Source organism: Clavelina lepadiformis, chromosome 9 (genome assembly GCF_947623445.1).
Source record: "Clavelina lepadiformis chromosome 9, kaClaLepa1.1, whole genome shotgun sequence".
NCBI lineage: Eukaryota > Metazoa > Chordata > Ascidiacea > Aplousobranchia > Clavelinidae > Clavelina > Clavelina lepadiformis.
This window is the reverse complement of record NC_135248.1, coordinates 2,796,244-2,809,501: the sequence shown is the minus strand read 5'-3', so window position 1 is coordinate 2,809,501 and position 13,258 is coordinate 2,796,244. Positions and strand designations below refer to the sequence as shown.

The 13,258-nt window shown below is 35.6% G+C and overlaps 2 protein-coding genes across 2 annotated transcripts; both read right to left on the bottom strand.

The window, feature by feature from the left end:
• Positions 1–413: 413 nt before the first annotated feature.
• LOC143470188 (uncharacterized) lies at positions 414–7,076 on the bottom strand. The gene is made up of 17 exons (XM_076968145.1): positions 6,938–7,076; positions 6,530–6,711; positions 6,280–6,351; positions 6,065–6,211; positions 5,686–5,802; positions 5,444–5,570; positions 5,204–5,308; positions 4,612–4,697; positions 4,273–4,405; positions 4,061–4,125; positions 3,805–3,975; positions 3,581–3,671; positions 3,100–3,297; positions 2,730–2,843; positions 2,569–2,652; positions 2,019–2,254; positions 414–1,752 (listed from the first exon to the last, which is right to left on the bottom strand). The coding sequence occupies exons 1-17, from the start codon at positions 7,026–7,028 to the stop codon at positions 1,600–1,602; spliced, it is 2,172 nt and encodes a 723-aa protein (XP_076824260.1). The 5' UTR covers positions 7,029–7,076; the 3' UTR covers positions 414–1,599.
• Positions 7,077–7,115: 39 nt separating this feature from the next.
• LOC143470189 (general transcription factor IIE subunit 1-like) lies at positions 7,116–12,859 on the bottom strand. The gene is made up of 11 exons (XM_076968147.1): positions 12,841–12,859; positions 12,011–12,238; positions 11,690–11,780; positions 11,106–11,201; positions 10,549–10,620; positions 10,242–10,371; positions 10,007–10,089; positions 9,645–9,763; positions 8,716–8,854; positions 8,303–8,431; positions 7,116–7,830 (listed from the first exon to the last, which is right to left on the bottom strand). Exons 2-11 carry the CDS (start codon positions 12,070–12,072, stop codon positions 7,594–7,596), a joined length of 1,158 nt encoding a protein of 385 aa, XP_076824262.1. The 5' UTR covers positions 12,073–12,238; positions 12,841–12,859; the 3' UTR covers positions 7,116–7,593.
• Positions 12,860–13,258: the final 399 nt, after the last annotated feature.

The following is a 13,258-nucleotide window of genomic DNA, read 5'->3' as shown; positions in this document are numbered from 1 at the left end:
TGTGTGTTACTGATAAGTTGTCTAACTTTTCATCAAGCACTCGTTTGTCGAGCTAGCCTGCGTGTACTTTCAAGTAAGCCAGATAGAATCATAACTTATTTAACCTTGGCCAAGCTTGGAACTCATTTACCGGGATCAATAAGCAGTAACAAGCGTTAAATCTAAATCATGAATACGTATTGCTCTAAAAAAGACAATCAGCTCTGTTGTGCCGCTTCGTGTTGTACTTACACGGCGAGTTTTACACTGCAGCCGAGGAATTTGTGAAAGTTCATATGTACACTTACTACCTCCATTTCGTAAAAACATTTTGCCGACCTTGCAATCTTGAAACGGTTGTCGCAAAGCTTCCAAAACTTCTCTCCGAGGCCCTCCAAATTCTCGTGTCTGTTTTTTAAAGTACAGGTGAAGGCTTATCGATTGGTTTTGTATATTTGGGCTTCAGACACAGAAAACAACAAAATGTGTCTCACGACAAAATATTTTGCATGATACACCACACAATAGTGAGCAGACAGTAGGCAAGAAAATAAATCGGCGATCATGATTGTTCAAGCCAAAATTGCAAAATGAAGATGCGCGGTTTTCACAAAAGGAAATTCAATCGAAGAAACCAACATAATTCCCGGAAGTGGTAAAAATAAATCCAACGAGAGGGAATTTTTGTACTTCAACACACAAAAAATAGTACTTCTGCTTTAAATACAAGACAAGATCTCTTAAAGACATAATAATCGACAAAATACCCAAACACAGGTGTTTTACAAATAAAGAAAAAATTGATATTTTGCGTTTTTGATTACCGACACTAGTGGTATGACCAGTGATGTGGCAATAATGTAAAGACAATGGTAAATAGTTAAAAAGTTAATATTAATATAATAAACTCAATACGAAGTCGTTGCAACAAAGTTGTAGCGATAAAGCTGAAAATTTACAACGTATAGATCAAGCAAATCCTTGCTTATAGTTTCAGCTTGCGACAAAAATACTGCAGGTTTTTCTATGATAACAAAATATACATAATTATATTAACTTACTAAATGAATCTGATGTACAGGTCATAATTGAGTACAATCACAGTAATATTTAAGATCACGAAGCAAAGCACATACCATTGTACTTTCGCTTTACGACGGTACATTGAGGATTTAAATGAAGATCAAACAAAGACGACGACATTATGCCTTGAAACTGCTTTATAGGGGTCGTGTACTAGTTTATTGCTTTTGCAACATTTTAGTTAAGACTGGAAGTGGAAATAAAACCACAATGTAGGAAAACAGTAAGAAAATAATAATTTTGTCTTTACAAGAATGTCGTTTTAGAGAAACGACGTTAAATAAAACCAGTTATAAAATAAAAATAGTGATTCATTGGTGGCGTGCAAATTATGAAAAAACTACATCAATAACAACAAAACAGTACATCGTCTTGCACATAACGACATAAAAAAACTAAGTTATAGTGAAAACCGATTGATGCAAAAACAAGTTACTTTAGCAATCGGGCAGATGGGACAGTGGGAAAACAACAGGGAGAAGGAAAAAGACACGGACAGTTGCACAAGGGTACTGATAGTGTACACGAATGAAAGCTTTACTTCTTCAATTTTTGTCGCGAATGTTTTGAAATTGTTGCTTTGAGGTCTTCAACCAAACTGCAAAGCTTCAGCGCCGGGCCAAGCTTTAACGCCATATACTTAACAATGTTATTGCTGTTGAGCAGAAGGAAAGCTCCACCGTCGATTTCCTGTAGAAAACGATGTAGACATCGTCACTACACCATATCGACATAAAAATAATATTGAGAGGCGAGTCCTCTAAAAATTACGGGTCTGTTTCGATTGCAAAAATCGGCAAAAGTTTGCTTGGATCACCTGGATTGCGAAAACCTACCAAAAACAAAGCGACTCCAGCCGTCCAAGCAAGAATAGCGATTCTTGCAATCCAAACGTCTTAAATGAATCTGTTCATTTTGGGGCCAATCTTTCAGGAGCATAAGAGCTAAAAACCTACATGTTTTTGGAAGATTCCAATATGCTGGTGCAAGGCCGGCTCTTTTTCTTTCACGTAATTCATGACATCCTGGATGGACCACCTGGCTGGGTTTCGCGATCTTCGGCGCTCCGACGATTGCGTTGTGCTCACCGTTGACGAAACCTTTGACGAATGAGCTTGGCTCAGAGTGCCTGACTCAGCCCCCGATCCAGACAGGGGGTTGACAGCCGATGGGTTTGTTGTGGACGAAACAGCTGAAAAATAACATGAGACGGGTTTTCGTGGATGCGCGCACTAATGATTTAATGTGGTCAAAATCTTCCTATACATATAAATACTTCACATCAAAGAGATCAGTATTTACGTGACAAAACGTCCAAACTGCTCAATCCTGAGTGAATGCATCCTATACAACAGTCTATTTTCTATTCACAGCTAAGGGACTGTTTATCATTAATCATGTTATTAGCAGCGGTAACTATAACTATATAACTTAACTAACTACTATGACTTAACTATAGCGACTAGCTTTACACCTGGTGTGTATTGTGTAAAACACTAAACCTACTGTTGGTGTCTTCTGATGTATCTTTCCTGGAGTCGTTAGCGCTGTGAGTTGTGCTGGTTACAAATGGTGAAGGAGTGGCACGTTCTAAAAACCGACAAACGCTTTGAAGTAGTCGCCAACAAGAAAGAAAGAAAATATGTTCGGCGACTTTCTCCTTCTACCTGCGTCTGTTGGTGAAATGTCGGTCAGAGACACTTGGGCCGCTTCGTTTGTTGTAGAAACACACTGCAGGATTGGTACTGCGGGCTCGTTCAAAATCTTGTCGTCTGCATTCCCTTTAACGGAAAACATACATTAGTTGGGCATAAAAGCGGTATTCGTTGATTATTGTTGTTGAAAGTGTCAAAAACTCGTAGAGCCAAGCTCTGAGTTATATTGGTTACCAAGTAACACAGTTTTGAATAAAAATAGTTTACTGTAATTTGCTTTTTCATTTACAAAAAGTAGCAGTTTCAGTCACAACACGTCCAAAACGCAACTGACTGTACAAGTTAGAAAAAGTACGAAGTTAACAAAGAAAATGATTAAAACCTTTCGATTTCTCTTGTGGGGTCTTGTCAAATCTTCCAAGTTTATTGTCGCTGGTCACAACTGATCCTATCAGCAGCCGCTTAGGCCAACCCTGCGTTGCTTCTCGAACAATACGAGACTTGTCGACACCAAAAAGCGACGTTGGCGGGGACGAAAAGACGTCAAGAAAGGGGGAAGTTGGTGAGGTGGCCGATGCAGCTGTGTATTCAGTTAATAAATGACAATTGAGGTTAATCGGTCAAAGTAAATAATATTTGTTCTATTGAAGGTTGTTATCGGTTAGTATAAGTAAGCATGCGAAAGGTTGTAATAAGTGTAAAGGTGTGTTTACAAAAACTATAAATAACGCAATAAAGTATAGTTATATGTATTCTCTTTTCCCTGTCATTTCAAGTTCTGCGCTACGCCTAGGCAAGTCATGTTAAAACACAGCTTAAGTATACTAATAATATTAAGTGACACTTGAAAATACTTAACGTACTTGTAACTGTCTGTTCGTTTCCTTTAAGACCAAAACCTTCTAGTCTTGTGTACGAAGCCTCTACTTTTCTTTTTTTCTTCTTTTTCTTAAACTGAGCGGACAGGAAAAACAAATTCTGTGTTCACCAGTGTTCATACTGGGTTGACCTTTACGTTTTTTTTCAAGTCCTGTAGTGTATAACTGACGCAAAATACGGATTCTACCCAGCAAAGTACATCACATACCTTGGGCGAAGCAAGCAATGCCAGCTGTTCAGGGGTAAGGTTTAACGACACTGGTCCGTTTTCATCCCCTTCGGCAAGTCCGGCTCGTTTCAGAGCCTTCGCGAGGCGTCTTTGTTTTCTTTTTTGCTTCCTAACACGTCGCTCTAATTTCTTCAACGTTTGATCCGAAAACTACGTTGAACAAGCCAATTTTTTTGACGATTGACGATAAATGTCGAAACACAAGTTATACGTGGAGGAGCACATTGTAACACACCTGAGTGTGGCCATCTTTGCTGGAAGTGAAACTACTTTGCGCTTCTGTCAGTGAATGTTTGTTTTCTATAAAAATATTTCTACGTTTAAAGTCTTTTTATGCACTTGTTATTTTTTCCAGAAAGTTAAATCTTTTCAAGAATCTCTGTGACTTCTTTTGATTTCTAAAATTCTTCATCACTGGAGACTTTTGTATCTATTCATTTTACTCACCATCTTCAGTTTCCAACTTCTGTTTCTTCTCTCGGACATCTTCTTGCGAGGAGTCACTCTCGTCAGAAGAAGCAGACGAGTCTGATGTTGTGTTAGCAGCAGGAGAACCTTGCTCTTCTGGAGTAGGCAATTCCTGGCGATGCATTTACAATTTTACGATATTTATTAATTTATTATAACCAAATCAATTAAAAATAACGGAAACACAGTGACAATATGTTAGGTGAATTGAATTTGCCAAATAACCCAGTTAACCATCAAGAGGACAAAGCTATGATCGTAAGGCAGCTGTATTTGTTTTTTAAGTAATTTACAAAATTGCTATTAGCAGTGACCAACCAAAGGTTTTTCATCAGATGGAGCAGCTTTGATCGAGTTCACGCGTCGTCGTCGGACTGGTTTTTCTTTAGCCTGGCTTAATACATCTGCAATATGATGGGAAAAACAAAACAGTTCTTTCACTTTCTCTTTCTCGCAAAACAGCAATTTCATATGATGTAACAACATAAGAAAAGCAGAGGTAAAATTGGCAAGCACTATGACAGTTTAGAAATAAATGAAGTCAGCATGTGCGGCAAGTCACTGAATATATTTTATTATACAAATTGAGATACATCAAATCGCGGCCCTTTGCATTCACAAGTGGCCCACTACATATTCCTAGTTTCAAGACATTTGGAAAATTATCTTCAACAGGATTTCTAAAATCGCAATTACTTATTAAAACAGCAGAGTATGATTTTTATAGTTTTTGATTCATATCTGATGTTTGAGGAGCATTTAGTGTTTTTGTCAAGTCGAATGTGTTAAAAAAATGCAGTTGCTTTATTGTTCAAACATAAACCTAAGCGGCGCAACTTTAGTGGTATGGTGTGTTAAATTTTGACCCAGAAGTATCGGGTGGGCTGACATGTTGGCGGCACAAGCTCACCTTTTACAGTCGACTTTGAGCCGATTTGGTTCTTAACGCTCCGAGTTTGTCTCTTTCTTTGTTCAGCCGCCATTTTCAACTTCTCCATAACAACTGGATTTTCACCTGCAGGTAAATCGATGATGAATCGTTTTGAGAGTTTGGCTGGTGTTTGTACAATCGCACTGATTTTTATTGATTTTAAGACAACTTTTACCACACAAAAGGGAATTATTAGACAAAATTTTCGATAAAACTTACCCTTCTGACCAGGACATTGCAAAACGTGATCATTCTTCTGACACCAACCAACAGGGAATAAATCTCGAGAAGTGTAATTGGACCAATAATCAAACGCTCCCCGCCATCCATCAAATGATATAAACACCTAAAAGTATGGAAATATACTTCATATGTGTATGGCACAGTTTAAACAAGAAAAAAATATCAAACACGTTTGATGCAGACAGTTGGAACATTAACGAAAGTTATTAACCAATTACCTGATCACCATCTACGTCCCCTATAGTTGCCGGGCAAATTAGCTGAGGGTTCTTTCGATCAACTGCCTCCAATTTCATCCCAATTTCAAATTTGTTGGATTCAGGATTTTCAGGTTCCTAAAGACATAAAGTTCAAAAAAAAGAATATCCAAAAAATTGCAACATCATTCTATTCAGCTATCACATGGACGCATTTACAAAATTGTTAGTTAGACACAAAAAAAACAACTGAAAACCACACATCTTAACTTCACAAAACAAACAATTAAAAATGCAAAGTAGATGACAAGCAGGCGACATCTAGTCCACCGATTCTTATTACCATAAACATAGATTCAAGTATTTTTATCAAAAAAATACAATTAATGACGCTGCATACCTCCAGGAAATAATCAGTCTGGGCCTGACTGGCATCTCGTAAGGTTCGCTGCAAGAAGCCAGGCCACGTTGAAACATTTCGAGTGAAGCCAAGTGGTGGCTGAAGCAAACCTCCATGTGCCTCACAAGTACCCAGTGGAAAAATATCCTAAAAAAACTCAATAATAATTATCTATAACAGACATGCCTGCAAGATGTTAACATGTTCTAGCAAACCTTTGAATCGATCATTCTCCAAAAATCATTACAACCATCTGTACCATCAAGTCGAAGACACAACCTTGGACCCTGGATAATTTTAATTTAAAAATTATTATGATCTGTTGAACGAGAAGCGAAATAAATCTACAGTTTAAAACCTAAACTACATGTTCAGTTTAAAAAGCAAAAGTACCTGATTTTCTCCCAGATAACAATAACAACAATTATTCACAAAATAGATTAGGTTTTTTTAACAATGTATCACCTGTATCAGAACCACATGTGCTACGCTAATTGCTGAAGGATTTCTGGCGTCTTTAGCTTCCAGCTTGTCATAAACTTTGAATTTGTTGTCCAGAATGTCATCTAAAGCCTGTTGCTTAAAACATTCTGGTGGAGCGGCTGGCATGCCAGTTTGTTGAAGATATTTATCCCAGTTAAAAGTACCTGAAGTTTTTTGAATTTTACTTCAATTTGGCAAGATATAAGTCAGTTAAGTATTTATATGTAAACTGTCGCACATTTTGATAACAAAAGAAATCAATAAGTTAAATTAATGACATTACGACTAAATTTGTAAAAAAAATTAGGCAATGTATTACAAGTGTAGCTGCGTGAGTAAATAGGAAAAACTAACATCGCAGCTTATAAAGAAGAGCAAGCTCAAACATACCGCCGACATCAGCTTTGGAAAGTTTAGTACTTCTCCGCGTAGTTCCGCTTGAAGTGGATTTTAAGCTGTCACTACTCAGTCGTCGTGACATTGTTGTATTTTACTATTTTTTAATTATGTTAATTTTCTTATTTCTAATTTAGTATTATGGTACAGCTGGCATGACAAAACCCTACAATTCTACAAAAATTGTAAACCAGAGTTAGATCGCAGCATAATGTTGGTCGAAACTTTGCCTAAAAAGTAACAAAGTGGTTTCACATTGTTGTAAAATAATGCTCAACTGTACAAAAAAAGGAAAAAAATGTTACAGATAAGTTAACTCAAAATTGTCTTACTTAAACACTGAAATGTAAAGCATTTTGACAGAACTGTTCAAAGTAACGTCCAGGGTTCAGAGTTAACATACCAGTGTAACCTGACAACCATTCTTGGAAATACGGTGTAATGCTACAGCAATTTCAAAAGTGAACCCATGCGGTAACATTGAAGCCTACACTGCGGGTCAGCAAACTCAATAGCAAACACATTTTGTGTTAGTAAACTTTTCTGCCGCCATTGTGGCTAACATTTTGTTCTCCACGAATCATCCTCACTTCCTGCTCGTGTATCAGCAGCTGCTAAGAAAATGGTGGATGTTGGTCTGATCTGTATCATCAGTCATGCATGTCCTCGTACAATCTCTGTCCGAGCTCAATGTACTCTTGTTTTTCATCTGCGGTCATCGTATTGACCAATTCCTGTGTCACGTCCTTGTAGTGGTAAGGTTGACCGGCAACGTAGACCATGAAATCGTCTTCCACGTCTTCAAATTCATCTTCTGATTGTTCCTCGGCGTCATGGTACTTAGGAGCAGGAGGGGGATGTGATGATCTTTCTTGGACCAACAATGTCTGCAAAATGACCGAAAACGCAAAGTTGAAGAGAAAAGTTAGTTGTGCTTTTGTCACAAATTTCCTACGACATGTTTACAAAATTATATGCATACTGAAACTTTTTTGTTATTAGTTAATAATAAATTGGTTGAATTATTTGAAAATAGCAAATAGTTAATTACAAAACAGTACTGGTTTTGTATTGTTTATAATAGCACATATTAACTAAAAAACAACAGTTGTAAAGTTATAAAGTATGTTTGTCCAGTTACTACTTATACAGAAAAATGTATAATCCACCAACTCTTTATATTCATCATTATTCATTACAACTATCACTATCGAGTTAGTTAGTTAATTACTCACTGAACAAGGACTAATAAATATTGAATAATATATTACATTCCATGAAAGTTAACATTTAATTTACTTAGTAAAAAACCATTGCAATGCTATTCTATTATAAGAACAACTTGTACGTGAAACTTACTTGCATAACTTCATCGTTCAATGGTTTGGAATCAGTTTCTGTAATTACCGGCTTACGTTCAGAAGTTGAAGGGGTTGGTGCGGTGTCTTTGAAGGCATCCACAGTGCTCTCTGTCATCCAACGAGGGGCCTGGAGAAGCATTTATAATGACACTATTACGCTGATACTATAAGCGTCCACTCAAACACTGGATCCGTACTTCCTAACTGTAGGCGAAATATATTTATTTTAACATTGTCCAAATTGACCCTGGTTTTAATTTACTTTTTACATGTAACAGCCTGACACTACTAACCAAAAAAATAAGCATATTTTTATTCAGTTATTATTATTATTTTTTTATTATTTATTCTTATTTTTATTTTTTATTCAGTCATGGAACCACCATCGATAAAAAGAATGTTGGCACTTACAGCTTTGACTTCCTCTTCGTCTCTCTTCTCATTTCCAAGGTCAATGATGACACTTTGCTGGTAATCTATGTTCATGGTTGAGCGCCCGGACCAATTGTCTTCCGTTCTCGCTTTATGTGGCTTATGCACACGTGGTGCGCTATTCATCACAAAAATATATGTGTTAACAATGTGTAAATCATCATCATATGCCCATTATGACAAGCAAATAATTAAATTCAACTATTATCTTCGTACTATGGTCCCTAGCCACTTTATTTAAAGTGTTAATTTTCCTGGTATGGTTGAAATTGGTTATTTAAAAAACATTTTTACTCGCTAATATTAGGTCTCCACAGACAAACATAATACTATTTTCAAAAGCCTGCAATTTTCTTTGATTTAAAAAAAATATCGTTCCAACTTCCAGCTAACCTAAATGTGATTGTTTCTACCATTTTGGTTCCTATGCTTCCCTTTCATGGAAGTCAGAGCTACCGACCTTTGACCTCACCAAATTTTTTTTTATAATGTATGGTTGATAGCTTATGACCTTTTGTAATAATAGATACTTCAGATAAAAATCTTTTCAATACCTAACACTAACAGCAACTTAGTTTTTCATTAACTAAGTTTTTTACTATACCCAATACGCCTCAAAGTTGTCATAAGTATGGATTACGCCTTAAAGATATTTCACTGTTAACCATGTTGAAAATGATAGTTTTTGTTTTTAACCTACAGTTATGCTTTTAAAGACCTTTCATAAGCACCTAATGGTGATTCTATTAGAACTTTGTACGAAACATAACGCCCACTATTGGTACGACAGAATGGTATAGCTGTGATGCTAAACTTTACAAAAACACCAACTCTAACTAGCTGTATGAGTCTAACAAGCAGTCATGTAAATATAGATATATCTCTCAAACCATAACATGTTTGCATACTTTGGATGAAGGTGAGGAATTGGGACTGGTTTGGGTTCCAGCACATCTTCCGACAAAGTTATATTTTCAACTTCTTTCAGTAATTTATATATCGGTTCCATTTGTTCATTGAAACGAGCCTTCATAAGAACAGAGTATTTTCATAAAATATAAATTAAACACGTATGTTGATTACAGATAACCGTGTGCATTGTACACTGACGGGTATATGTATTATATTCATTGACCTTATTAGTGCACCTTACAAATTACCTTTTTCATAAATTTTAGCTGCACCTTTAATTGATGTTCCTATACGTAACAGGAAGTATTCCTAATTACTAAGGTATTGAAATATCTAAAAATGCATTTTAGCCGTGTACCTGAAGAGTCCGTGTATCTTGACTTATTGCAGCCGCTTTGTCTTCCACTACTTCAGTTTTACAGAACGTACAGTTCAACGTACCTGACATATCATAAGAAGCCACATTCTTATACCATGTTATCTCATCGTATATCAAAAGCTCGGAAACAATAATTATCTTAATAGTGATTTGTTGCTAATACTGGAAAAATTTGATAATAACAAGTGATGCAAATTATTTTTTGTTGTCTTACCAAAGGTGGGATCGATCAGCTGGTTCACTTCCAAATCACTGTATGTATTTTGGCATGTTGGACATTTGAATGACGGCCTGTTTGTTGAATCTCGTTCTAACGTTTCAATTCTTTTATGCATATGATGAAGCTTTTAATGTATCAACATTTTATGGTTGGAATGAATATGTACGGGTCAAATTGTCCAATGAAACCAATTAATTCAAACAGGATTTTAGCAAAATAACTAAACAAAGTTAACTAACATAATGGTATAGGATCAAGAAGAAATTGTAGAGAATAATTTTGAAGTAAGTACTATACTTACCTTATATTTGATTATATTGCCAATGCTTCTGTAATTAACATAATAGAAATTCTGTTTCATAGTTTTATCGTCCTATAAAAAACAAGTTTGAGTGCGAAATGTATCACTACAGTTTCAAATCAATGAACTTTTATTATAGTATAGAGAAATACATTCAAGCAGTAACAAAATAAGCCACCAGTCGTAAGGATAAAGGACAAGAATAAGGTCTTGAATTTCACTCCTGCAACCAGCTCATATAACCAGAAAAAAGGAGTTGTTGGAAAAAAGAATGAGCTTAACAAGAATGAAAGCTCACAAATACCACTTGGCAATTAAAGGGAAGTTAAAGCCGCAATTCATGAGGATTCGAAAGACCCAAAGAGCACATTATTATAAGAAAGTTCGGTCACTGTTAATACACATAGCGACATTAAAACTGATACTATCCACTCGGTTTATTACTAGTTTACACCTAACTATTATATTGGAAAATGAATTTCGATAAAAATTGAAATAAGTTGCCAAGTCAACATGTCCAAGTCCAAAAAGTAAAAAATGACAACGTGTTAACATACCTGTGTTTCTACGAAGAGCCTCGATTTCACAAACTTGTCAGTTTTAAGATGATTCAACAAAATACGAAGTTGTTTCTTGTCAAATTTAAGAAGTTCCTAAAACAGACAAGTTAAATACCAAAAACTGTCAGATATGATATACGCTTTGGCTAGCAACCTTGTGTATGTATGTAACAGCATGGCTTAGATGCAAGTAAATTACTTGGATAGTTTTTGCATCATCTAATAGTTAGCAGTTATTACATGGCTCACTGATTGCATATTTTAATGTTTAAGGAAATGACAATTGACAGATAAAGGTTTTGTTAAACGCTCATCTTACTGCTCTGACCAATGAAACTAAACAAAGAAAAACTTGTATTTGGCAAATATAGTCCTAAATTCGCAAATTGCTACCAAGTAATAGTAAAAATAAAATGTTATTATGGGTTAAACACTCAACTGTCTTTTATTCATGAATTATGTTAGCACAACACAGAAAAGTGCCTTGCACCAGTGCCAAACAGTGCTTAACAAAATTATCTTCATTGTTATCCATATACACATTGCCTTATTTAAATGTATGCTATCAGAATCTTACATACGATTATGTCGTCCTCTTTAATGCAAGTATTTCTTATTAATATGTCCACTACCAGTCCATGATCAATTCCATAAAAACCACGAACAACAGTCCTAAATAAATTATTATATATATATTAGATCAAGGTGGGATAAAAATAAAGTTACTCGGACCTGTGATAACTTTAATTATTCGAAGTCGAAATGTAGCCATCTACCTCAAATCCCTGACACCAAGCAGCAAAAATGATACAAATGCTACAGACTACAGTCACAGTGGTAACATTCCTTCAGTATAATACAAAATCAACTATTACCTAAACTAGACAGAACATAAGACCGACCTGACAAGCCTTTGCAAAGACGGGGGTGCTTCACGCATTACCTCAGGCATGTCTCCATCCATGGTCACAATTCACCTCGTGGCCTTGCACGTTGCAGTGGTGTCTCGGTGTCTCAATATAGTTGTCTTGGTCTGAACAATTTCCAGTGGAAGTTACAGGCACAACTGTATGCATAGGATGGCCAGTGAATAATTGTTGGTGTTCATTTATATGTGGGCCTAAATCATGCTAAATAAAAAATTATAATTTTTATTTGTGATTAATTTTACATTGAAAAGTTATGCTAGACAGCAAAGTTGCGCAAGCATGAAAAATTGAGCAAATCTCCTAAAAATACAATTTTCAAGATAGGAAACTAATAAACTAGACTATTTTAAAAATTCCCATGGGCTACGGTAAATACCAACACAAAATCAACCAATGAAAATAATCAATATAATATTTAAAAAATGGAAATAGTTAAAATTGTCTTTAAATTAATACGTTAAAATGGTGTATGTGTATTTATTTGTATCTAGGTTATTCGACTATACGAGTTTGTGGGGCGGTCTTGATTGGCCGACGCTTTCAATTTATTTTAAATTTATTTAATAATGAATATGATGCAAGTGTTTGCTCTGGAGGTGTTGCTGAATTTTCCTGCCTTAGTTGTGGTTTATTATCAATTATGATTGTTTTTATTATCTTCGACCATTAACGACAGCACAACTTTACGTCTCCCACATTCAAGCTATGGTAAAAACAAAATGAATGAATCATGAATAGACGTTGATATCCTTACGAGCCAGGCAGGCTATCTGCTTCGTTTTATTCGTTAAAGAACTACTCACTTTCCTCTTTCCAAGAACAAATATTCCAATATTATATCATGCGATGCAATAGTTCACCGTACAAAAATTAAATTATTCAACTAGGCTATCTACAACATCAACATCCTGGGAAGTTCTCGCAATCTCGCTTGACCAAACAAATGGTAAATCGGGGCTGCACTTGGATTAACAATAGACATCCATTAAAATATTTGCATAAATAGAAAAAAAAATAGAAATAACAGATTTTGGAAAAGTTTTCTAAAACTAAAGGTAGAATTAAGCACTAGTATTTTTCAAAGCTATTTTTTGTTAGTTTTCTTAGTTTATGGCAAATAAATTTCTTATAACGCTCTATAGGTTCCCTTAGATACGATTAGGGAAGGAGCAAGTATCGTAAATCCTTTAAAGTTTAGCTGGAAAAAGCATTGCAACTATT

What these genes read in the sequence shown, in the direction of transcription:
- LOC143470188 (XM_076968145.1), bottom strand. Translation starts at nt 7,028, where the DNA reads ATGTCACGACGACTGAGTAGTGACAGCTTAAAATCCACTTCAAGCGGA. An exon ending in TTCCAAAGCTGATGTCGGCG is followed by an intron (nt 6,712 to 6,937) that starts GTATGTTTGAGC and finishes AAAAAACTTCAG; the next exon opens with GTACTTTTAACTGGGATAAA. An exon ending in GAAGTTGGAAACTGAAGATG is followed by an intron (nt 4,126 to 4,272) that starts GTGAGTAAAATG and finishes ATATTTTTATAG; the next exon opens with AAAACAAACATTCACTGACA.
- LOC143470189 (XM_076968147.1), bottom strand. Translation starts at nt 12,072, where the DNA reads ATGGATGGAGACATGCCTGAGGTAATGCGTGAAGCACCCCCGTCTTTG. An exon ending in GGCTCTTCGTAGAAACACAG is followed by an intron (nt 10,621 to 11,105) that starts GTATGTTAACAC and finishes TGTTTTTTATAG; the next exon opens with GACGATAAAACTATGAAACA. An exon ending in ACGAAGAGGAAGTCAAAGCT is followed by an intron (nt 8,432 to 8,715) that starts GTAAGTGCCAAC and finishes ATGCTTCTCCAG; the next exon opens with GCCCCTCGTTGGATGACAGA.